General features: G+C 41.1%; 1 protein-coding gene across 3 annotated transcripts in view; it reads right to left on the reverse strand.

Annotated features, from left to right (window-relative positions):
- FHIT (fragile histidine triad diadenosine triphosphatase) overlaps positions 1-24,924 on the reverse strand; it is a 939,513-nt gene that overhangs the window by 17,167 nt on the left and 897,422 nt on the right. For 2 of the 3 annotated variants that reach the window (XM_060766458.2, XM_060766457.2), the window contains exon 6: positions 7,233-7,339. In XM_060766458.2, the coding sequence (XP_060622441.2) occupies positions 7,238-7,339 (102 nt within the window). In that variant the 3' untranslated portion in view covers positions 7,233-7,237. Of the gene's footprint in view, positions 1-7,024; positions 7,049-7,232; positions 7,340-24,924 lie in introns of those variants that run through there. The other variant, XM_067465536.1, reaches the window with a different exon arrangement.

Consider the following 24,924-nt stretch of genomic DNA (forward strand, 5'->3'; position numbering starts at 1 on the left):
AGGAGCCTGTACATTTTGATAAATTCTTAAATGGACTGAAATCGAATACTCATAGCATTTTCTTACATACACCACTTAGGCTTCAACATAGGGTTCCCTCAACAGATTCAGTCAGTTGACCCTTTAAGACGTATGTAGCTTCTTCGAGGCAAGGCATGACTGGAGAGTAGCACGGGGCAAAGTATACTCCATAAGGCTTTTCTGTAGCCCTTGAGAGCTCCAAAATTTTCTAGGCAGTCTTTTTCTTGCTCTTTCCTAAGGTACATTCCTTCTCCTGGAAGCTTTCAGGGGTCCTTTCACAATACACACTTATAGCAATAGGTTTCTACTTTAACTGCCATGATTGCATCTTCCAAAATCCTGGGATTTGTTGTATTTTGAGGAATCTGACCTCTCCAGCTAAAAATTCTAAATGTTGTTCCCCAAACTGCCAGTTCAAGGACTTTGAAGAATTGAACCATGGCAGTTAAATTGGAATAATAATGCTATAACTCTGTAGTGTGAAAGGGGGTCAGAAGTCATGATTCGCCTTTGAAGTCAGCTGCACTGATTAAAAAAGACATATTTTTCAAAACCAGATGTAGACTGTCTTGTCATTCCAGGCTCGCTCTTTCTGTCTGTCTGTCTGTCTGTCTTTCTTTCTTTCTTTCTTTCTTTCTTTCTTTCTTTCTTTCTTTCTTTCTTTCACTGTGTTGGCATTGTGTGAGCCCTTCAGACAATCCTACAAAAGAAAATTGCCCCCTAGCACCACAGTTGCCTACCCCTGGAGTGAAACCTTTAAATTATGAACAACTGGTGTTTCTGGTTTAAGCTCCTGTTCCAGTTTTCCATAGTCTTGATTCCTTTTGGCCTTTTCTGATCAGCAGCTGCTATTCACAAATGTTGGCCTCCTGCCTTGCTTTAGGTTACACTTCCTGCCTCTGATCTTTTGGACCTTCCATTGCTGCTTTTGGAATTTGACCTTTGCCTGTGCTATTTGCCTCTGGCCTCATTGGTTCCCTAGAGAGATGGAAACCTTGGTGCTCGGTATCTGACACTAAATTGGCTTTTATTCACAAGCATTTAATTGGTTGGTTCTGTAATTCTTATGATCAGGCAACAAGGGCTGGATCCATAACCCAATTTAAGATGAACTATGCTCAGACTAGTGTCTCGTTGGCTGCCTTCAAAAATTATCAGGAAGCTGCTGTTGGTTCAAAATTGTGCTGCAAAGTTTAACTGCAAAGAGCTGTTTTAATCACATCACACATAGGTCTCAGAAAAAGTTACTTTGTCCAGAGTGCAACTCCCAGTCATCATGTTATCCAAAGGATTCCCAAAAAAGTATTTGTATAGGTTGCAATTGTGCCATTGTTTTTGCTGCAGTGGGTCACCTCAATCTATTTTTTGGTCCAATATGAAGATCTGGTTTTGCCATTGATGTTGTGTGCCTTCAAGTCATTTATAATTTATTGACAGCCTAAAGTGAACCTATCACTCAACTTTCTGGGTGAGAGTATGGCTTTGAACCCAGTTCCCTGAAAAACTGGATGTTTAAATCTTAACTATATTCCCAGAAGCTCCTCTCCATGTTTACTAACCAAAACAAAGAAGAGGTAAGTAACTAACTACTGTGATGGCACGCCTAAGCCTATGGGAAAAATATAGTGTCTGGCTTTACTTGGGTATTATCTGGGAGACATGAGAGAAGCCTCCTTGCAGGATTGCAAGACATCCTGGTGTCCCCTGGGCAACGTCTTCGTAGACGGCTGATTCTCTCACTCCAGAAGTGACCAGAAGTGACTTGCAACATGCAAGCAAGCAAGCAAGCAAAACAACCAACGAACCTTTTCAGGACCAACCATGACAATAATCTCAATCAACATTGAAGGCATGTCAGCTGCCAAAGAACACCTGCTCTATGAACTGTGCCAAGATAAGAAATGTGATGTGCTGTGTGTCCAAGAAACACACAGGGATGAATGACAGAAATGACCAAAAGTTCCAGGAATGGTTTTAATAGTGGAAAGACCACATGCGCAGTATGGAAGAGCTGTCTTTGTAAAACCAGGCCTTCAAGTCAGCAGTGTCCACAACACTGAAGAAAACAATATCGAGGTTATAGCAGTACAGCTTAATAACATCACCATCACTTCTGTGTACAAACCCCCAAATGAAGAGTTCTGTTTCTCCTCCCCTGAGAACTATGATAGGCACCAAAGGGCAGTAGTAATTGGTGACTTTAACAGCCATAGCCATGTATGGGGCTATGCTGAAGAGGACAGAAATGGAGAGACTGTCCTCTCCTGGTCTGAACTGCACAAACTATCACTCATTCATGCTTGTAAGCTCCCACCATCCTACAACAGCGGGAGATGGCACCGAGGTTATAACCAAGACCTCTTATTTGTGAGCGACAGCATTGTACAGCAATGTACTAAATCAGTGGGACCACCAATCCCAAACACACAGCACCGAACAATAGTATGCCAACTGTTTCCAACTATAAGGCCCCAGGAAGTTCGATTTAAACAAAGATTCAACTTCAAAAAGGCAGATTGGACTAAATTCTCAGACATGTTAGATGACATGATCACATCGGTCGCGCCAATCACTGAGAAATATCAGCACTTTATTGAAATAGTGAAAACCTGCTCATGGGCCTCCATTTAGTGAGCAAACTCTTCAGGTTGCGCAGAGCATTGTGTCCTCCATCTCTGAAGCCAAGAAAGAACAGTGGATCAAGCTGATAACAGAAGTCGACATGGGCAGGAAGAGCCAGAAGGTGTGGAGGCTGCTAAGACGGTTGAGCAATGACCCCTCACAAACTAATACCCATGACAACATAAAGGCAGATCAGATAGCACACCAACTCTCAAAGAATGGGAAACCCAACCTTGCTACCAAAGTAGGAAAGAAACCAATAGCCAGACAATCAGAGATTGAGAACAAAAACCTCCATGAACCCATTACACCTACTGAATTGGACATGGCTCTCAATAAATGTAAAAATGGCAAAGCAGCTGGTCTGGATGATCTATGGATGGAACAAATCAAGAACTTTGGCCCAAAAGCAAGGCGCTGGCTGCTGGAGCTGAAGAACAACTGCACGGCATCCTGTCAGATCCCCAAAATCTGGAGGAAAGCAAAAGTCATTGCCATCTTGAAGCCAAGCAAAGACCGTAATGATCCAAAAAGCTATAGATCAATCTCCCTGTTGTGCCACCTCTACAAAGTTCTGGAGAGACTTATTTTGCATAGAATTATGGAAAAAATATATCCATGTCTGATTCCACAGCAAGCTGGCTTCAGGAAAGGCAAAAGCTGCACATCACAAGTGCTGAACCTGACTCAGCACATAGAAGATGGCTTTGAAAGGCAGCAGATCACAGAAGCTGTCTTCATAGATCTGCCAGCGGCTTATGATACCGTAAACCACTGCCTCCTCATTTATCACAAAGGACTACCGTCTCACCCGCCTCATAGGAAACCTGCTACAAAACAGGAGCTTCTTTGTTGAGTTGCAGGGCCAGAGAAGCAGATGGCGGAAACAGAAGAATGGCCTGCCTCAGGGAAGTGTGTTTGCCCCATCCATGTTCAACATCTACAAAAATGACCAGCCACTGCCAGAAGGGACAGAGAGCTTCATCTATGCTGAAGATTGTGGCATTACTGCTCAAGCAGAGAGCTTCGAGATGGTTGAACAGAAGCTCTCCAAAGCTCTAGGTGCTCTTACTGCCTATTCCACCCAAATAACTGGGAGTCACTCTGGACCGTGCTCTGACCTACAAGAAGCACTGCCTGAACATCAAGCAAAAAGTGGGTACTAGAAACAATATCATACGAAAGCTGACTGGCACAACCTGGGGATAACAACCAGACACAGTGAAGACATCTGCCCATGCACTATGCTACTCTCCTGCTGAGTATGCATGCCTGGTGTGGAACACATATCACCACGCTAAAACTGTGGATGTGGCTCTTAATGAGACATGCTGCATTATCACGGAGTGTCTGCGCCCTACACCACTGGAGAAATTACATTGTCTAGCTGGTATCGCATCACCTGACATCCGCCGGGAAGTAGCAGCCAATAGTGAAAGGACCAAGGCAGTGACATTTCCAGCCCATCCCTTGTTTGGGTATCAGCCAGCACATCAATGACTTAAATCAAGAAATAGTTTTCTAAGATCTACAGAGACACTCGCTGGAGCACCCCAGCAAGCGAGAGTCCAAAAGTGGCAGGCTCAAACCCAGAACCTCAAATGAGAGACTCCCCTCTGGGCACACAGAAAACTGGGCGACTTTGAAGGTGTTGAACAGACTGCACTCTGGTACCACGAGATGCAGAGCCAATCTTAAGAAATGGGGCTACAAAGTGGAATCCACGACATGCGAGTGTGGAGAAGAGCAAACCACTGACCACCTGCTGCAATGCAACCTGAGCCCTGCTACATGCACAATGGAGGACCTCCTTGCAGCAACACCAGAGGCACTCCAAGTGGCCAGATACTGGTCAAAGGACATTTAATCAACTACCAAGCTTGCAAATTCTGTGTTTTGTCTGTCTGTTTGTTCGTTTTTGTTAAAAATGTAATACAAATGTCTGGTTGCTGATGACACGATAAATAAAATCTGTATACCTTCTGTTAAGATTATGACCCTTAGCAGACAGAGGCACTTTAGGCAAGGTGAAAAGATAACCAAAATGAGTTTACTGCAAACAAGATAAATAAAGGATTAACTCCACCCGGGACTATCATAAGGTAACTTACAACAATACATCACAAAAGGAGCATTTGCTGACTGCACTCATCTCTCTGGAGTCTTCTGCCTCTGGTGCAAAGCGATGGTTATAAACTGTCTCAATCTTCTTTTTTGTGAAGCATAAGCTGGTCATAAGCTTCTGTTGTCCTTTGGACTGATGGTATAAAAATACTGCTAAATGCAGTTGCTAAGAATGCCTGTTTTTGGATTGCTAGGCCTAGGATTACCAGACAATACCCCAAGACTCTAGACTGTGGAAAAAGGGAGAAGGCCAGCTAAAGGCTGTCATCTGGGGGGTGTTATGCTCCACACAAAAACTAATACAAAGGAGGGTATCTACACTATTGGAGAAACCTATAAACAGGGGAAACTGAAGTAGAGGAGAGGAAAAGGCAGAGCCAAGACTTCACAACTACCAAGAAGATAAATTTATGTTTAAAATGCATGAAAGTTTCTATTTTTCATTTACCATTCCCCTCTGCTTTTCAATGCAGCTCACCAAATATATGCATCTTTGTATGAAATTTAGATGTTTAAACATTAATCTTTGTTATTCATTATACACCATAGCTCAAAGGCAAATATTTGAACAAACATGAAACTAAAACATCATAATATATAATACCTGTTCGTCTTATTTCTAAGCTGAGAATTTATTTCCAACTGAACTGCTAAAGGCAAAGATGTGCACCCTTCAGTCAGTGATAACTATGTTCCAAACTGCATACAAGGCTGGGAAATGTGAATTGGGTCGGCTTGCTTAATTCTGCCCCATTCATGTTAGCCTTCTGCATATACATCACTAAGCTGTGGATTAGCCCACAAAACAAGTGCTTTCATTCATCCATTCTTGTACAGATATAGGATGGTTTCTCTTAAATGGGAATGAAAATGTTCTTCACTCTAATTAAGCAGATTGTGCATTTAACAATGTATGAGCTTCCTGGTAGCATTTTCCGATACAATCCAGGTAAGTGGCTGTCTAAATTTGCAACTTTTAGACACACAGAAACCACTCCCCTGCCCTATTATTGCACAAAAGGGAAGCCAAAAATGAATAGCCAATATTGCATGGAACATATGCAATTGTATACTTGACAAAAGATGCAAGGACTGCTAGTTCTGCTCCATTTACTTGGGGAAACAAGTCTTTCCTGTCATGTAACAGCGGGGTGGATGTGTGTCTCGTTTTGTGGCCTTCTGGGCAGATATTTATTTATTGCTTTGTTTATTAAAAGTACTTATAAATTACTTTCCTGCATACTGGGGCCCTCAAGACATTTTACAATTAAGAAAAAGCAACAAAATAAAATCAAAATACAAATGAAGCAAGATTAAACTCCATCAAAACCCATCAAGGCAATAGTTTTTGTCACTGGATAAAGTTCACTTGGAATGAAGTTAAGTTGGTCTCCAGTGTGATAACCCACAACTGGGGCACTATTATTGGAAAGGGTCTAGCTCTTATTGAATTATCCTCCATCATCCCTACATTTTCCCCTCACCCTTACTGTACAGAGGTGGGAATCATACAATACTCCATAAATAGTTGGATTTTGCACCTGCCATTCCTCATTGTGGGCTCTGCTTGCAAGGCATCACAATTAACCAACATCTGGGGAACTGCACAATGACTAGTTGGACTAAATTCTGCCTACTCTTTGTAAGCATACTAAAAATCAATGGGACTTATCAGTAAACTCTTGCTTTTCTTTGTTTTTTATGCTTTTGATTGATTGATTGAGGGTGAGAACCCATAAATGTCCAGGGAGTCTGGCAGTCTATGTAAGTTAGACCTTATCTACACCGATCATTTACTGCAGTTTCAAACTGGTATTGAAGAAAGTGGGTTTGTTGTGCAGATGATTACATAGGAAATCCTGGAACCAATTTGAGGCTCAGATGGTGACTATACAAACCACAGAGCACTGATGCATATTAAGAGCTTACTTATGCATGTTTTTGTGGGAATTGGTTTTCTGACTATCACAGTTTGAAGATAGCTTTGAACTGCATTAAATGGTCAGTGTTGATGGGGTCTTAGTGGTTAAACATCACAAAGGACCAATAAAATCTAAAATCACACTCAGCACATAGAATATTATAAAGATTTAAATTTGTCATTTGAGATGCCTGCTAGAATTAGAGTATTCTCCATTTTCCATGGGAAAAGGAACCATCTCAATTTGGCAGGTATAGTCCCAATTAATCCTCTTCCATCCCATTTATTCAGGTGCTTTTCAAATGTCTGAGTTTCTCTCTCTTCCTCCCAGTTTCGTCCTTTCTCCTCCAGTTATTTCAACTGGTGAAAAGTAAGTATAGATTTGGTTAATTCAGTGGGTAGGGAAAGGAGAAGGTGAAATCTTGCTCTTCTCAGTAGGCTCAAAAAGCAAACTCATGCAGCCTCTCTAGCTTATGTGTCCTTCATTAATCATTTTTGGATACAAGATTTACACCCATCCTGCTGAATAGAAAAAGACAGTTACCTTTTTCACTGAAAATACTTTTTGAGAATAGCTGCTTCTGCAGCCATTTCATCCTCTGATCTCCATTTGCTTGGGGAATCCTCGGCCTCCTTGTCGTGACGTTGAAGCTGCATTAAAAGAAATAAAAAGAAAAGATGAAGAATGAGCTCAATTAGTGCTCTTAAGAAATTTCTAAAGTATTTGTATCAAAGTGTGTGCCTACACTGCAGAATTAATTAATATGGTTGGATACAATTTAAACTGCCATGGCTCAATGCTAGGGAATCCTGGGAGTTGTAGATTAGTGAAACACCAGCACTCTTGAGCAGAGAGGGCTAAAGACCTTGTAAAAGTCCTGTGGTTTCATAGCATTGGACCATGGCAGTTAAAGTGGTATTAATTCTACAGTGTAGTTGCACCCCTAGTAAGAATGATCATAAAAAAAAATTAGGACAGCTTCAATCCGCAGATATTGGATGAAGATGAGCAGGTTATCAGACCCTATTTCTTGCAGAGATTTACTGCAAGCGATGGAGTCTGGATTCACTCATGATCTGAGAATCAATTGGAGATTGTGAAATAATAAATCCCAGATTCAAAGAATGTGTAGTTTGCCTTAACTTTCAATTTCTTTAGCTGTATGAGATGCTCACACTGAGAGCTGGGTCTCCCCTCCATGAGGCAATGTGAGGCAGCCACTTTTTTATTTACTCCCATCCCCTTGAAAGGCCTCCCATCTTGCTGAAGAGCTGAATTGGTAGTAAGGGCCCTGATTACTCTTCTGCCATCCCATTTTTTGGCTGCTTTTAAAATGTCTCAGCCCCCTCCCCCCCCCCATACACACACATTTTTCCTCTTTGTTCTCAACTTATTTCCAGGGCTGTAGACAAGGGGGGGGGGGGGTTAGGGGTTCAAATCACTCCCTCCAAATTTTTCAGGTTAAAAAAACCCCTGATTTGCTCATGAATTTTAACTGGTTAACCAAATCCCCTTGCTAAATCTATGAGAAGCAAAAGGTATCTTCAGAACTGCAAGCACGATCTCAAGCAAATTTTGACATGGTCATTACTTGCAGCAAGAGCCAGTATAGTGGAAGCAACCAAGTTGGTCCACCCATAACTGGCAGGCAAAACCTAAGGCATTGCGGGGGGGGGGGGGATCTGAAGGCCCTCATGAAGGAGACCAGACTTGGTGGGGGTGGTCATCAGGGGTAGAGCTGCAGGCTATTTAAGGCTGCTCTGCCCCCCCCCCCCCCCCCGCACTGTGCTCTTTGCTTCAGCATGAATTAGGGGGCAGGTACCTAGTGGGGAATTAGGGCTTTTCCTCCTTATTCCCTCCTCCTCTTTTCCATATAGTAGGGTTCCCATTGCTACATCTATATATAGGTTGTTTTCAACTCTTAAACATTTGAAAACATACATTAAGAAGCACAATGAGACAAGAAAGACTGACTGGACTTGACACTATTGAGCGTCCACCAAAGTTTATCAATGGAACCTAATTTCTATCAAAGTGTATCAACACAGTTTTCAAGTGTTTCCAACAGACGTTGTGGTATTCTTTTGTAACTATAAATTTTCAATTATGTTAACACTTGAAACTTTGTAAATAAAATAGAAAATTGATTTAATTAAGTCTATATAAAATATAGAATGAACCATACTATTTACATTATTTTGTGTTATGGAACTACTTCTCATGGTTCGACAAAACAAGTCGTCCCCCCCCCCCCCCCCGATTTTTTTTTCTGGCTATGGCCCTGCTTATTTCAATTGCTGCAAACTGAGTTCAAAAGCTTTTTGCATTCGACTCAGCATGGAGAGAGCAGGGGCAGAAACCTGTCAATCCCAGGCAAAAGCTAAACTGCTGCAGCCTTTCCTAACTTGTCTGTTTTTCTCCACTAATAACTTGCCAATGTTTTCGCTGTCTTGACCACACTCTGATGTTGTTTGACAATGCATACCATGTTTTTTTTATTTCTGAAATTTTGGATAGCATCACATTCCTGCTTTGTGTTTCTTTCCGGGGCTTATTCTTTCCCAGAAATCCAGCTCAGAGGACCCTCACGCCCAAAGTCTTGTTGACGGATTATCACAGGAAACTGCCTTTCTTGTAAAAAAAGCCCAGAGCAAAAGGGTGTTCAAAGCTGACATTCTGACAATAAGCTATGTGAAGAACAAGGACTTTAATGTTGCTGCTTTCCACAGAGTTTTTTCACCTCTGGTCTTGTTCTAGGAGACACCTGCATGTACACCTTTAAAGCAGAGTTTGAACACCAAGAATCTGAAAACAAATCAGTCATACTATTGTATCAAGACTTCCCCTCCACCACACTTTATGTGACTCATATAAAGGAGAAAGATATTTGTAACATTAGGAAAAACTTCCCAATAGTAAGAGCTCATTGACAGTGGAATACACTGCCTGGGAGTGTGTTAGAGTTTTCTTCTATGGAAGTTTTTAAACAGAGACTGGATGGCCATTTGTTGTGAGTTGCTTTGGTTATATTTTTATGCATGGCATAATGGGTTTGGGCTGGATATCCTTTGGGTTCTCTTCCAACTCTATGTTTCCAAGAGTTCTGTCTTTGAAAAATCAAGTCCTGTCCAAGTTCAATTTAATGAAAACAGAAGGGGAATGGTAGAGTGACATCAACAGCTTTTTCTTGGGGAGGAAGAAAAGCAAGTTCAAAGTTTACATACATCTACTACTGTAAAGCAATGCATAGGGTAGGTATTTCAGAGATTGCAAGTAATTAACTAACTATACAAATAAATATATCTAGTTAAATACTTACAATCTCTGAAATATCTACCCTATGCATTGCTTTACAGTAGATAATACTATGCCTATGTAGGAAAACTTTGAACTTGCTTTTCTAACTATACAAATAAATATATGGAGCCCCCGGTGGCGCAGTGGGTTAAAGTGCTGAGCTACTGAGCTTGTTGACTGAAAGGTCATAGGTTCGATTCCAGGGAGCAGTGTGAGCTTCCGCTGTCAGCCCTAGTTTCTCTCAACCTAGCAGTTTGAAAACATGCAAATGTGAATAGATCAATAGGTACCGCTCCGGCGGGAAGGTAACGGTGCTCCATGCAGTCATGCTGGTCACATGACCTTGGAGGTGTCTATGGACAACTCCGGCTCTTTGGCTTAGAAATGGAGATGAGCACCACACCCCAGAGTCAGACATGACTGGACTTAATGTCAGGGGACAAGCTTTACCTTTACCTTACAAATAAATAAGTTCAAGCAAAGTTTATGGGGGACCTAAGTGGTCCCTCATAAACTTAGGGCCAATACTTTCATAAGACTTAAGGATATATTCTGACTCCATCTCTATGTTAAATTTATGGAAGAATAGAAGGCTGAGTCCAACTACATACACATGTTTGTGTGCACAAAACAGTGAAGGATTTCACAAGCTTTGGTTTCTGAAACAAGACTATGGTTGAACATGGTCAGCTCTTCCCACAAACAGGATGAGCTATCAACCACTCCTCAGATGAAAAGCATCTATAGCAAATACTTTCCTAAGCTTGAAATCCTTTCCTTATTTATAATGGAGCAAATGCATTCATTTTTATAGATATTATTTCTAAGTAAACATACAAAGGATAATGCCACAAATATGACATGACAAATGGATTTCAAAAAGCAATTGAGATGATTCTCCCCATTTCTGCAAGAAGCCTCCTGTGTCAAGAAGGTCCTAACTTCATTCCAGGCTGTAGCTCACAATTTAATAAGGCTTTCGTTAAAGGTCAAGCATGGTCAGCCTATTATAGTTGTAACAGATACATGGGGGTAAAATAAATGAGCAGGAGACAAGGATGGGGATCATAATCTCCCAACAAGTTCCAACAAAGCAAATGAAAGAGAAAGAAAAATGTGGAGAACTGTATTGCATGTTTAATTAGAGGTAATCCCCATCAATATGTGTGATTACTCAGACGTTTTATCTATTGTTCAATGAGGCTTAACTTCTTGCACATATACAGGCACAGCTCAGTTAACAAAATATGTGATAAAGAAGCTTCTTCTTACAAAGGCCTTTTGTGTATCTATACAGTACCTCCCTTCTTGTCCTATGTCTTGCTGGAAAGGTTTCAGCAGCTTTGGTGCTGGAGAAGTTGAGGGAGGGCTGGAGAAAAACTAGCCCTCTAGTTTTTCTCAGCAGAATAACTCTAGTCGTAGCAGCAGAATGCAGCAGAATAACTCTAGTCGTAGTTAGTTTATTCATGCTTAGATCATAGAGAAGTTTATTCAGGCTTATAGGCTATTATTGTACAAAATAAATAAATAATGTAAATATTAGTACATAAGTGTAGTAAACAATGCAATTAAGTTTGAGTTGGTACAGAATAGATTACTGCTGCTACTGTTTGTTGTTGCTATGTGCTAGCCATGGATAGAGTCGCTCAGATAACTTGTTGCTTGTAATAATTTCGCCTTGGATCAAGCCAGAGAAGCCAGTTTTAAACCAGAGAAGGAAGGAATTTCCTGGTCTCGGCTCAAGCGGGAGAAGCCAGTTTTAAAGCCAGAGAAGCCAGTTTCAAACCAGAGAAGGAAGGAATTTCCTCTGCTTGTTTTCACCTGCTTTTGGTCCCTGGCCTTGGTTCAAGCCAGAGAAGCCAGATTTAAACAAGAGAAAGAAGGAATTTCCTCCGCTTGCTTTCCCCTGCTTCTGGAGTAAAACAACTACTTTCAAAATAAAGACCACCCAATGAAACAGGAAATAACACTTTCAAACCATTAACGAAAGGATTCTGAAGTCTCGGAAGTTTCAAAAAGTTTTGAATTTTTCTCTGTGAAAATTGGAATTGACTTTTGAATCAAACCACCAGTGCCCCCTACATCTGAAATGAGTTTTGAACCATTTTTTTAATCAACCAAGCCTACTATGTGTTTTCAATATGTTTCTTACTTATGGTGACCCTAAGATAACTATAACATTGAGTTTTCTTGGCAAGATTTATTCAGATGAGGTTCTCTTTTGCTTTCCTTTGGAGCTTGGAGAATGTGACTTGTCCAAAGTTTCCATGGCCGAATGGGGATTTGAATCCTTGTCTGATGAGGCTGATCTGATTCTGCATATGCTCTGCTACAGTACGCAAAGCAAACACTGTAGCTGCCATAAGAATCCTTTGCTGAGCATGTATAAACACTAAAACAGAGAAAAAAAGGAGAAAACAAGCTACAAATTATGTTAAATAAATATCTATACATTTAACCACCAGAAAGGAAATCTTGAAAAACTGAAGGCTGATAAAAGAAAAGAAAAAAGCAATCCCTAGAAGTATTTTAAAAGAGCCTTTAAATCAGAGCTTTCCAATTATTTCAAGTTGGTGATACACTTTTTAGACATGCACCATTTTGCAACACAGGAATTCAGTTTTACTATCAAACTGGAGGTTAAACCAACCCTTTATAAGAGATACACATACATGACTTGTAATAATGGGCTGTGTGGGGACACAACACACACAGAGGTTTATTGTTCTGGTTGGCCATAAAAGGATGTCAGGGGAAGTTTGCCAGAGCTGACATGCCATTTGGTTACAGACATTGACATTTTATAGATATTTTAAAATGATACATATTGCTCTGATTGGTATAAATTATGACTCGTGATCTTATTGTTTACAGTGCATTCATTGTTGTCCTGATTGTGTAAAGCATGTGGTGGGAAACTTAATAAAAGCTTCCTTTTTAAAAAAGAAATCCTGTTGCTATGTATCCATGTCAACCTCCTTTCAGCCAGTGAGACCTTTTCGAAAAGGGAAGTGAGTGCTGTAAGGGACAGTATTCATTGATCACTATCAGGAAGGAGTCATTCCAGGAAGATGAGATTTCCCCGATGAGACAATAGATAGCAGGGCTGTGATTATGGGTTTCGACTCCCTTTGGGTACAATTCATTGTGACCCTGCATGATCGGCTGCTGGTAGAGCTGTTATCGGCATTCCTGAGTTATTGTTCATCCCAGTGGCTTGGCTGATGAGAAATTTCTGGTGACTTATGTACACTGTGTGTTGGAGGGAAAGTTGAAAACCAGGTGAGGCTTTTCCATAGAAAGGAATTCCTGCTTCGAAAATCAAGTGGGGCATTGGGAGGTCATCCAACTAAGCCTCGTTTTCCAGGCTCTGACTTTCAGAGTCAGCGTTTTTGGACAACACTATATTTGAATTTCCTTTGTCATTGTGCCTGCCTGTGTACTTTGGATATTTAAACTGTATTTCCAAATACTCTACCAACATTTTACTATATTGCAATGCTAGAAATATGGGGAATGAAAAGGAGCACTCTTCTTATTTAGAGAGATAATGCACAGGCACAGGTACCTTGAAGTTGTCTACTTTAAAAAATTCCACAGTTCACTGGAGCAACTCTTTCTGATTGTGGAAAAGTTACAATTTCATCAAGAGGGGGGCATCTTATATAGTCCTGACCTGTGGCATATTTATTTAGGGTGAAATATCACAAGGACCTCATGCCTAACAAAATCACGAGTCTTATACTGAAGAGATGACAGACTTTTTTGCAATTCCTGAAGCATGCATTTCTCATTGTAATGGATGAAAAGTAGAAAGAAAGAGACTTCTTATGTGAATAGGCATATAACCATATTGCACTTTGCCTCAAGGGCTATAGTGAAGTCAACAACAACAACAACAAGCCATCCTATGACACTATCAGTTTTAATAAAATAACTTGAAACCTGGTTGTCAGATTTGCTGGCAACTTCACGCTGGGAGACACGGGTGAGAAAATGAATATTTTTTTCCCCCACAAAGAGAAATATTCAAAGAACCTCTTGGTTTACAAGTGATCAAAAGTGACAGTCGGTGCTTATTGGTGGAAGAGCATTTTCCGCTCGAGGTGAAAGAAGAGGGTAATTTATCAAGAAATCCAAGAAGTCAGACATCAGTAATGATCTGCTTGGAGAAGGGCACATCTTAGAAAGAATGCATTTATATTTGCACTGCATAGAATGAAGTTGTGGTAGCCTGGGTTGTGTGTTTTTTTTAACTCTGTCTTGTCAGACATGATTTTGTCTACAACTTAGATTTCCAGAATTGCACAATGTCTCCTATAGAAGCTGTCTACAACAATGACCTGTATGGCTTTAGATTTTTAATTAATTTATAACAATAAAAGAGGTTAAATTTCAATTACCACAGTGAATCTTATAGCTAATTTTATAACACTTTCATGGCTCTGCTGTTTCTTTCATTAGCAGTACCATTGCAGAAAATTCCTCTGCAATGCAAACCTCACCCCACCATAGATCTTGAAGCCAGATACAATGCTTTCCCATTAAAATACAATACATTTCTCAGGATTGTTGTTGTTCCTATATCATCATCATTATCATCATCACCAATATGTAGTGCAACTCCCTCATTCACAGATTCAATATCCGTGGTTTCACTTACCCATGCTCCAAAATATATCAGCCCCTTCCCCCAGTATTTCTGGACCTCTAGGAGTCCTCCAATGTAATTCCATGTTATGCTCAAAATATAGGGTTTGCAATTATCCATGGTCTGAAATATCCATGCAAGTAATAGAATGGATTTTGTGATAGTATTGTACATAGTAATAATAAAAAAACTTTATTTATATACCGCTCTATCTTCCCTAAGGGAATCAGGGTGGTTTCCATGTAACACCAAAACATACAGAGTAAGAAAAACATAAGCATAAAATTATCAAAAGAACACATATACATTACAAACCAATCTTACTTTGTGCAAAATTACTGTTCGGGCCAGGATTTCAGAATGGACCTAGGCAAATTAAGAGGGTTGGACCAAGGCTAGTGCAAAGCAAAACATGGGGGGGGGGGGGGCAGGGGAATGGGTAAAGTGCAATAACCAATCCCAACAATAGTAATAGTGGAGCCTGTGGCAACTCAATTCCAGAGCCTATTAGGGAACTGTGGGGTAATGGGTGGGGGGGTGCATGGCTAGATTCTAACAGTGGCCAGTGGCTGGAGCTAATCCTAGTTCTACATAATGCAATTGTTGTTATTTCACTTTACAAGAAAAATAACACCAAAATAATTCTCTGCCCTCTGGTTTATAATCTTAACAAGACACAAAGGGAAAAGAGAATGGCAGTTGGGGAGAGGATTAAGTCCAGCAGATACTGTCTCTTTCTCTCTGGGTGGTTCCAGATAGGCAAAAGATCTGAGAGGACCTGGGATTTAAAATCTCTGTTCCTCTTGGGATGGAGGCCACACAGCTGGCCTAAACTCTGGGGTTTTGCAGGGTGTGTGTGTCCAGATACCCACCTCTGCTGATCCGAGATAGATGGCCATCCAGCCTCTGTTTAAAAGCCTCCAAAGAAGGAGCCTCCACCACACTCCGGGGCAAAGAGTTCCACTGCTTTCAGGAAATGTCATTTGGCCACCCTCTCATTTGAGCTGGGAGCTTCTGGGATAAAGGTACTGTTTGAATGGGTCCTCCCCCCCCCTCTCCAATGTCAAGGCAGTGATATTTGGGATGAAAGGAGAGCATTTCACCTGCTTCTGGACTTAAGCAAGAGGGTCCCGGCTAGGGCAGTCCTAAACCATTTATTCTCTTTCATATCTGGCTAGCAGCCTATCCACTCATCTGTTTGAATGCCTAATAATGATCCCAAATCTCCAAGTTGTTTGCTTATTTACCCATGTGGGCCACATGACAAGCATTCAAGTATCTTCAGAAAGTCAAATTTTGCATAAACTATAGTTTTCCAAAATGCCCAAGCCAACATGATCATGAGCTCTAAGGACTGAAGAAAAAGCCAAATGAAGAATGAGCAAACTCGGTGGACATTTAAGCGGACTCTCTTGCTCCATTTTGTGGGCCTCAAGGTACCAGTAAAAATAAAGGAAATCCAAGAAACATAAATCATTTTTGCCTGGTTTTATTTGCTCTGTGGATGGCTCTGTTTACATATCCCACATAAAATATCTGCCTATATTCCCAACAGGCAAACAATTGGAATAGGAGAAGTATCCTACAGGGCTTGCAGAAGCTTAGTCTTTTGGATTATAACCAGTCATCTTGTGTACAATCACAAACTGGAAAGAAATCCAATTATTTACATAAAAGAGCTGAGTGCAGAGAACTGAAATAAATAGTGAATTTCAGAACCTAGCCTTCTGACCACTGGGTTCTGAAATTCACTATTTATTTCAGTTCTCAGCACTCAGCTATTTTATGTAAATGATTTGATTTATTTCTAGTTTGTGATTGTGCACAAGATGATTGGCTAATACAGCATGTATAGAGATTTATGGAGAAATTTACATGGGTAACTTGGATGGAGATGCTAGTATCCCCCTACCAACCCCAGAGATTACTTCGGTCCAAAGACCAAAATTTGCTTGAAGTCCCCAACATCCGGACTTATCATCTGTCCTCTACTAGGCAGAGAGCCTTCTCGATTGTAGCCCTTTATTTATGGAATGCCTTGCCAGTTGAAACCCGATCTATCCGATACCTACTTGCTTTTCGGAAAGCCTGTAAAACCTTTCTCTTCTGACAAGCTTTCAATGGGTGAATAACTCAGGACTATGTCTGTTCTTGTTATTATTGTATTTTAAAGTTGTTATTTTTTTTGTTTTAATCTACTCCGAGCCAAATTGGGAGTAGCAGTATACAAGTCAAATAAATAAATAATTAATAAATAGGAAATTACTATGACCAAATTTATTCTGACTTCCATGTTGCAACGGCTCCACTGGTTGATGGTCCACTTCTGGACTTAGTACTGCAATTTTGTGAGTGCCTTCAAGTTGCCTGTTAACTTTAGCTTCAAAGAATTTTCTTAGGTGGTTAATGCCTCCCTTTGGGAGGGCAAAATTCCAGCCAGCTTAAAACAAGCTGTGATAAAACCGCTGTTGAAAAAACCATCACTGGACCCCACCCAATTCGTCAACTATCGGCCTGTTTCCAATCTCCCCTTTTTGGGCAAAGTCATGGAACGTGTGGTGGCCTCACAACTCCAGGCATTCTTGGTAGACACGGATTATCTGGATCCGGCACAGTCTGGCTTTAGGCCGGGGCATGGTACCGAGACAGCCTTGGTCGCCTTAGTGGATGATCTGCGTCGGGAGCTCGACAGGGGGAGTGTGTCCCTGTTGGTGCTGCTCGACCTCTCAGCGGCCTTCGATACCGTCGACCACGGTATCCTTCTGGGACGCCTCGCGGGGATGGGTCTTGGAGGTACTGTTCTGCAGTGGCTCCGCTCATTCCTCGAGGGTCGGTCTCAGAAGGTGTTACTGGGAGACTCCTGTTCTACCCCACAGCCTTTGTCCTGTGAGGTTCCTCAGGGTTCAATACTGTCTCCCATGTTGTTTAACATCTACATGAAGCCGCTGGGCGAGATCATCCGGAGTTTCAGAGTGCGATGTCATCTGTACGCAGATGATGTCCAACTCTGTCACTCCTTTCCACCCGCTACTAAGGAGGCTGTCGAGGTCCTGAACCGGTGCTTGGCCGCTGTGACGGTCTGGATGGGGGCGAACAAATTGAAATTGAATCCAGACAAGACAGAGGTACTCCTGGTTAGTCGCAAGGCCGAACAGGGTATAGGGTTACAGCCTGTGTTAGACGGGGTCGCACTCCCCCTGAAGACGCAGGTTTGCAGTTTGGGTGTGATCCTGGACTCATCGCTGAGCCTGGAACCCCAGGTTTCGGCGGTGACCAGGGGAGCATTCACACAATTAAAACTTGTGCGCCAACTGCGACCGTACCTTGGGAAGTCTGACTTGGCCACGGTAGTCCACGCTCTGGTTACATCCCGTCTTGACTACTGCAACGCTCTCTACGTGGGGTTGAAGATGGCTCGGAAGCTCCAATTAGTCCAACGGGCGGCAGCCATGTTACTAACAGGAGCAGGGCGCAGGGAGCATACAACTCCTCTGCTGTACCAGCTCCATTGGCTGCCGATTTGCTACCGGGCCCAATTCAAAGTGCTGGCACTGGCCTTTAAAGCCCTAAACGGTTCTGGCCCAACTTATCTATCCGAACGTATCTCGGCCTATCAGCCCACCAGGACCCTAAGATCTTCTGGGGAGGCCCTGCTTTCTATCCTGCCTGCTTCACAGGTGCGGCTGGCGGGGACGAGAGACAGGGCCTTTTCTGTGGTAGCCCCTCGGCTTTGGAACGCCCTCGCTATAGAGGTAAGATCAGCCCCCTCGCTGGTGGCGTTTCGAAAAAGACTGAAGACATGGATGTTCGAACAAGCATTCGGTTAACTCGGTGCAACGAATCTGACGGTCAAGGACTGGTAATCACAGACGATGAAATTGGACTGTGTTTTTAACTAAGAGATGCATTGGTTCGATTATTGGTGGCCCAATATTGTATATTATGTATGTGTTTTTATGCTTTTTATCTTGAATATTGTTGAATATTGTAGTGTTGTAAACCGCGTTGAGTCGCCAATGTAGGCTGAGAAACGGCGGTATACAAGCGCAGTAATAAATAAATAAATAAATAAATTAGTCAAGGACCACTCAGAGATGGTTTTCCAGTTTTTTCTAGGGAAACGCGTTGCTTGGCATTGGCTGATGATCTCCATTCCAAGTACTAACCAGAGCTAATCCTACTTCCTTTCCAAGATCAGATGGGATCTGGTCCCCATGGGACATTTAGGCTTTGTGTGATAAACATCCATGTATTACTGAACCTTAGCTTCTTCCAAGTTTGTGTAAATGGAACATCTGCAGCTACCAGTTTGGTTATTTGATTTTTTTCAGGTGGTTTGTTTGAAAACTGACTATATATATCCCCCAAACGGCAGACCATAACGACAGCAAATTGCATACTGAAAGGCACTCTAGTAGAAGTCTACTTTATAGGCCACAAGACCAAGTTTGAGAATCAATTACTGTCCTTACAGAGCAGTGTTAGCTTCATCAAAGATTGATTGCATTTAAAGGTTAACAGCAGTGTGTCTAAAATAAGAAGAGAAAATATCTTGGGCTTAGATTTTCATTTTGAAAACACAGTGCTTTTTATAAAGAAAAAAGGCCATTTTCAACTTTCCAAGATTCCCATATATTAGCTGAGATGCAAAAGTGAGATGAGGGAATGGAAAAATACCATTAACATGCACCGCTGCTTATTTTTCACCAAGTTAAAACAAACTAATATATGTCAAACCATAGTTCCAAAGAACTCAGGCTCACTTTCCCCCAAATTGTAAATCCCTCTATAATATCTCATAAATCTTGCTTAGAAGAAAAATGCGGTGCTGCATGAGACAAGCAGAGAAACCACACATCAAGTAATTCATATTGTTTAAAACTTCAAGATCCACAAACTGGCAGTTATTCTTTAATACAGAACAGCGAACCTTTAGTCTATGGCACATATCAGCCCTTTCTCTATGTATCTTTTGACATGTTGCAAGGCCTTCATGAACTCTGCCTAGAGATGTATACCTTCTTTTATATCAATGTTATGTGCAAGAACAAATAATTTTAATTTCTTTATCCCTAAAGAGATGATTAGGTGACAGAATTTTTGATGGTTTTTCACACTTCTCAAGTTTTTGGGGTGAAATTTCCATGTTTTTTTTTAAAAAAAACTTCTTGTTTTTTCTTTGTCTTTTTCTGTCTTTGCAAGAATAATGGTTTTCCTTACAGAAATATTGGATATTGAGCAGATATGTTTTTGTATACGCGAAAATGTTACAAAACATCCAGAAACATGAAAAGTCTCATAGTGTTTTACCATACTTTTAATTGGATATCAATCAGGAGAATTCTGATAAAGGATGGTTCTTTAAATGCGATTTTCCTGCTTCTTGGCAGGGGGCTGGACTGGATGGCTCACAAGGTCTCTTCCAACTCTATGATTCTATGATTCTAGGAGAAAACGTGCTATGCTTCTTGATTTGTTCCAATCTTATCTCTGTAAACAGATTAGCCAGAAGATTCTTTTCTGTACCCACATCTGTAGAATGTGATACTTAATCTAATCTAGGAGTTGGCAAAGTGCATTTTATGGACAGCATGTAAACCCTCAGGGATCTATAGCCTAGAAGTCTCTTCTTGTTTCTAAAATAGACTTTTCATACCCCTGCAAAACTGGGCAGATGGAGGGACAAAATTACATTTAAAGAGCAAATTGTGTTCCCCAAGGTTTTTGAAGGTACAATTTGCTATTTGAGGACAAATATTTGGAGACGGATAGAGTGAAGTGGGTATCAGTGGGTGGAAATGAGTTCTGGATCCTAATCTAATCTGTGAATGAACCTAGTCTTAACAATTCAAAGACATTGCCATGGATCAGTATGCAAAGGTATCAGTAGCACCTTAGAAACAAAGCAAGAAAAAGAAGTTAGTAGCCTAAGCTTTCAAAGACCTAAGCACCATTCTTCAAATGCCAGTACTAACAAAGTACTTTAGAAATGAGAAAATGCTCTTAAACAATCCACTTTCAAATTCAGGGATAGGAGAAATGCATGCAATGGACCACATAAAATCCCAAGGACTTTTTTGTGGCCTCCAAGGGTCCCAATGTAGAGAATTACAGCAGAAGGATACCTTTGAGATGGGCCAGACACACTGGTTTTAGGGAGGGAGGGAGCTACTACCTCCTGTAATTTTAAGTATGGGCACAATTCAAGGTGATTGTGTTTAGTCTAAAACGAGATGAGAATCATGGAGATATTCTTGGATTGCACCTCTGAGCACTACTCATCTTTGGTTGAGCTGTAAACCCATATGTCATTTGTGGCCTATTTCTAGGAATGGGAAATTGCAGTCGCAGGCCCTGAATCTCCAGTTTGCAACAAGTTCTTCCAGTTGGGGGGCTCAGCTCCAGGCAAGAAGAGAAGGCTGCATTTGACTTTCCATCTTAGAAGGTAGAATAGTACCTTCCTACAAATTTCAAGGATTTGTTGGTTTCTTGCTGCGGTAGACAAAGATTCTCTGGGGTGTGTATGTGTGCGTATGTGGCTTTGTTTTTATTTAGCAAACTTTCTCCTTTTCCCCTCACTCATTGTGGTACCATAACCTGCCCCCCCCACTCTGTTCAACCTTCTAGCTAGAAGCAAATAGCCTACATTAAACATTTGCTTCTAGCTAGAAGCAAATAGCCTACATTAAACACCCCTCATTTCCCTTTGATCTGAAAATAGCCCTATTCTTTAATAATTTCTGTCTTCAAGAAAAAGAACACATATCTTCTCCTGTGTGTGTGTGTATGTTCATTTAACATAGAACCTGTGAGCAATGTTTTGTAGTCATAAACAATGCTTGAAGACATCATCAGAGGCTGTATTTAAGTCTCAAGATTTGACCTTGAAGACATCACCAGAGCCTGTTCCTTTGTCTCAAGATTTGGCTTGGAAACCTTAGGATCTGGGATGAGCCTGAACTGGCAACTCTACCTGAGAAGGTACTCTACAATTGCAGCAATATATCATCATATTCCAGTTTTCCATGTTAGAGTCCATAAAATGGTGGGTGCACCGAAAACAAAACCTATGGCTGTTATTTGCATCTGCTTTATGCCTTCGAACTAACATTCAGCTTCAACACAAAGTATAGAACTGAAAAGCACTGCTTTGTTTTGTAGCATGTTACTCAGTGTATTGTTATCATATTTCCTCCATTTATGAAGAAAAAACCTCAGTTTTAAAGTGTGAGGCCCGTTGCCCATTAGAACCTGCTTGTCAATTCATTCCACATGTTGTCATAATCCTGTAACATAAAACAGCCATGCTGACAAGAATGTCTCTCTACTCTATCTAATTTTCCAGTTGCACAGAATTTATATGATGAAATTTGCATTCATTTTAAGCCCCTCCCCATTCCTATGTACTGGAGACCAAAGTTTTCAAAATCCTCCCAATTCTTTGTGACACCCCTTGTTTTTTTTTAAGTACCCCCACTTTAATAATGTTACAAGATGGATTTATAACACACCTAAAACTAATATCAAAATGAAAATGAGTTTTCTGCCAGTGGAACAACAATAATGTGGTTAATTTGCCTACAGCGATTGTATCATATATGCCTTGCTAGGGTAGGAAATAGCTTTCTGGTATAGCGTTGTCTGCTGAGCAGGATATAGTCTGCATTCAAGAATGTAAAAAGGACACAGCGCCATAGCTTGCAGCAAAATTGGGAGCTGGAAGACATAGCTCTCATAAAAGAATGGGGGAGGAATTTAGATAGATGCTAATAATCCTAGTTTATCGGTCAACAAACAGTATATGGGAAGACAGATGATTTGGCTCAAAGAATAATGTTTCAACCCATTCATTTTCTCTAGTGAAATCTGTCTGTCAAATAAAAGAATTGTTAACAGGGTTGTGTGCAGAGACCGAAGGCAGAACTGGGCCCATATTTATTATTCAAAGGAAAGTTGTATCCTCCCTTTCAGCTCATTTTTAAAAATAAATAAATAACAAGGTACTTTCTAAGGCAGCATAGGACACCATGAGGATAAGTTAGCAAAAGAAAAAAAAGAAAAAAGAAAAAAGAAAGAAAGACCCAAAATAAATCATTGAACTCATTAAAATGGAATCCAAATATTTCCAATGTATCTTCTTAATGAACATTTATTAAATACCAGTAAATATTGCCCTTCCCTTTTCAATGTCTTGAGTCGTATTAGCCATTACTTACAAATATTGGGATGTTTGTTTAATAAAAATAACTAGTTACTTTACTAATTATTCGATCACTCAAAAGGTCATTTGCTTGTTTCTGTCATCATGGTCTAGAATGGTAACTTGCCATGTTATAAGTTACAAACAAGTTATAATTACTGTTGGACAGAATTAGAACTTCCTCTCAACTGGCCAATTCAGGCCCCTTCCAGACAGGCCCTATATCCCAGGGTCTAATCCCAGGTTTTTTGCTTCAGACAGGATTATATGAGTCTGCACTGCCAGATAATCTGGGATAAACAGAAAACCTAGGATCAGATCCTGGAATATACGGCCTATCTGGAAGGGCCATCAGATAATGCAGAATTCAAAAGATATTACAAGACAACATCTGTTGTAGAAGTCCAAGATGCAGATGACAACGTTGTCTGTGTGCATTCAGAAGATGACATATAAGCCACTCTAAACAACTTTGCAGAAGCATACGAGAAGCTTGGCCTGTCATCAAACATCAAGAAAACCAAAGTGCTCTTCCAGTAGTCACCAGCCAATCCCTCTGCAATGCCAGAAATACAACTTAATGGTATAACGTTAGAAAATGTTGACCATTTCTGCTACCTTGGCAGCCACCTCTCCACAAAAGTCAAGATTGACACAGAAATGCAACACTGTCTGAGCTCTGTGAGTGCAGCATTTTTTTCTAATGAAGCAGAGAGTGTTTGAGGACTGGGACATTCGCAGGGATACCAAGGTGTTTGTTCATAAAGCTATTGTCCTCCCAACCCTGTTATATGCCTACGAAGTGTGTACTGTCCACAGACGTCACACTCAACTCCTGGAACGATTCCATCAGCATTGCCTCTGAAAAATCCTGAAAATCTCTTGGAAAGACAGGTGTACAAATGTCAGCGTGCTGGAAGAAGCAAAGACCACCAGCATTGAAGTGATGCCCCTACGCCATCAAGTCAGCTGGACTGGTCACGTTGTCTGAAGGCCTGATCACCATCTCCCAAAGCCAGGCATGTAGCCGGGGGGGGGGGGGGGGGGCTTGAGGGGCTTCAGCCCCCCCCCCCCCGAAATTCTCATGGTGGTCCACAAGAAGGCCTTACAGGTGCATTAATTAAACTGTTATGTTTATTCATATCATGATCTGATCACCATACTCAATATATCCCATATGCATGGGGGTATTGGGGTAACAATACAAAAGGTTTGCTTGGGTAGACCCTCTTTCACACAGACTCAGCCCCCCCCCCCCCCCGAATCAAAATCCTGGCTACAGGCCTGCCCAAAGCAGTTACTATACTCCCAACTCAAGAATGGGAAATGTAAAATTGGTGGACAGGAAAAGAGATTTAAAGGTGGGATTAAAGCCAACCTTTAAAATTGTGGCATAGACACCGAGAACTGGGAAGCCCTGGCCCTTGTGTGCTCTAACTGGAGGTCAGCTGTGACCAGGAATGCTGCAGAATTCGAAGAGGCACTAATGGAGGGTGAAAGGGAGAAAAGTGCCAAGATGAAGGTGCGTCAAGCCAACCCTGACCGGGACCTCCTTCCACTTGGAAATCAATGTCCCCACTGCAGGAAAAGATGTGGACCAAGAATAGGGCTCCACAGCCACGTACGGATCCACCACCAAAAAACTTCACTTGGAGGACCATCATCCTCAAGCTACATGGGGTTGATGGCCCTCTAAGTAAAGTAAGTAAGTACAAAACAATTATTCCCATTTGAAATGGAAGGCAGTCATCCATTTGATCTTTCCTTCTTCACCTTCCATTGCTAAAATGGACAACGCAGGCACATCTAGTAATGGACAACATTACTGGGTTCCAGATTATTACTACAAAATATAGCCACTTGCAAAGTAATACAGTAGACAAATCAGTTGTTTCCTACCTCTGACCAACCATGCACAATTAATTGCATTCCTTCTTCATAAACAGATCCTCAACTAAAGAATTACCCAACTCAAATATAATCCTATGAGTTAATTTTTCAGGAGGAAATCCTATATATATATAGACACACATACACACACACACAGGATATATATAACACCATGCATCTATACCCCTCCATTATTC

This window comes from Anolis sagrei, chromosome 2 (genome assembly GCF_037176765.1).
Source record: "Anolis sagrei isolate rAnoSag1 chromosome 2, rAnoSag1.mat, whole genome shotgun sequence".
In the NCBI taxonomy this organism is placed as follows: Eukaryota; Metazoa; Chordata; class Lepidosauria; order Squamata; family Dactyloidae; genus Anolis; species Anolis sagrei.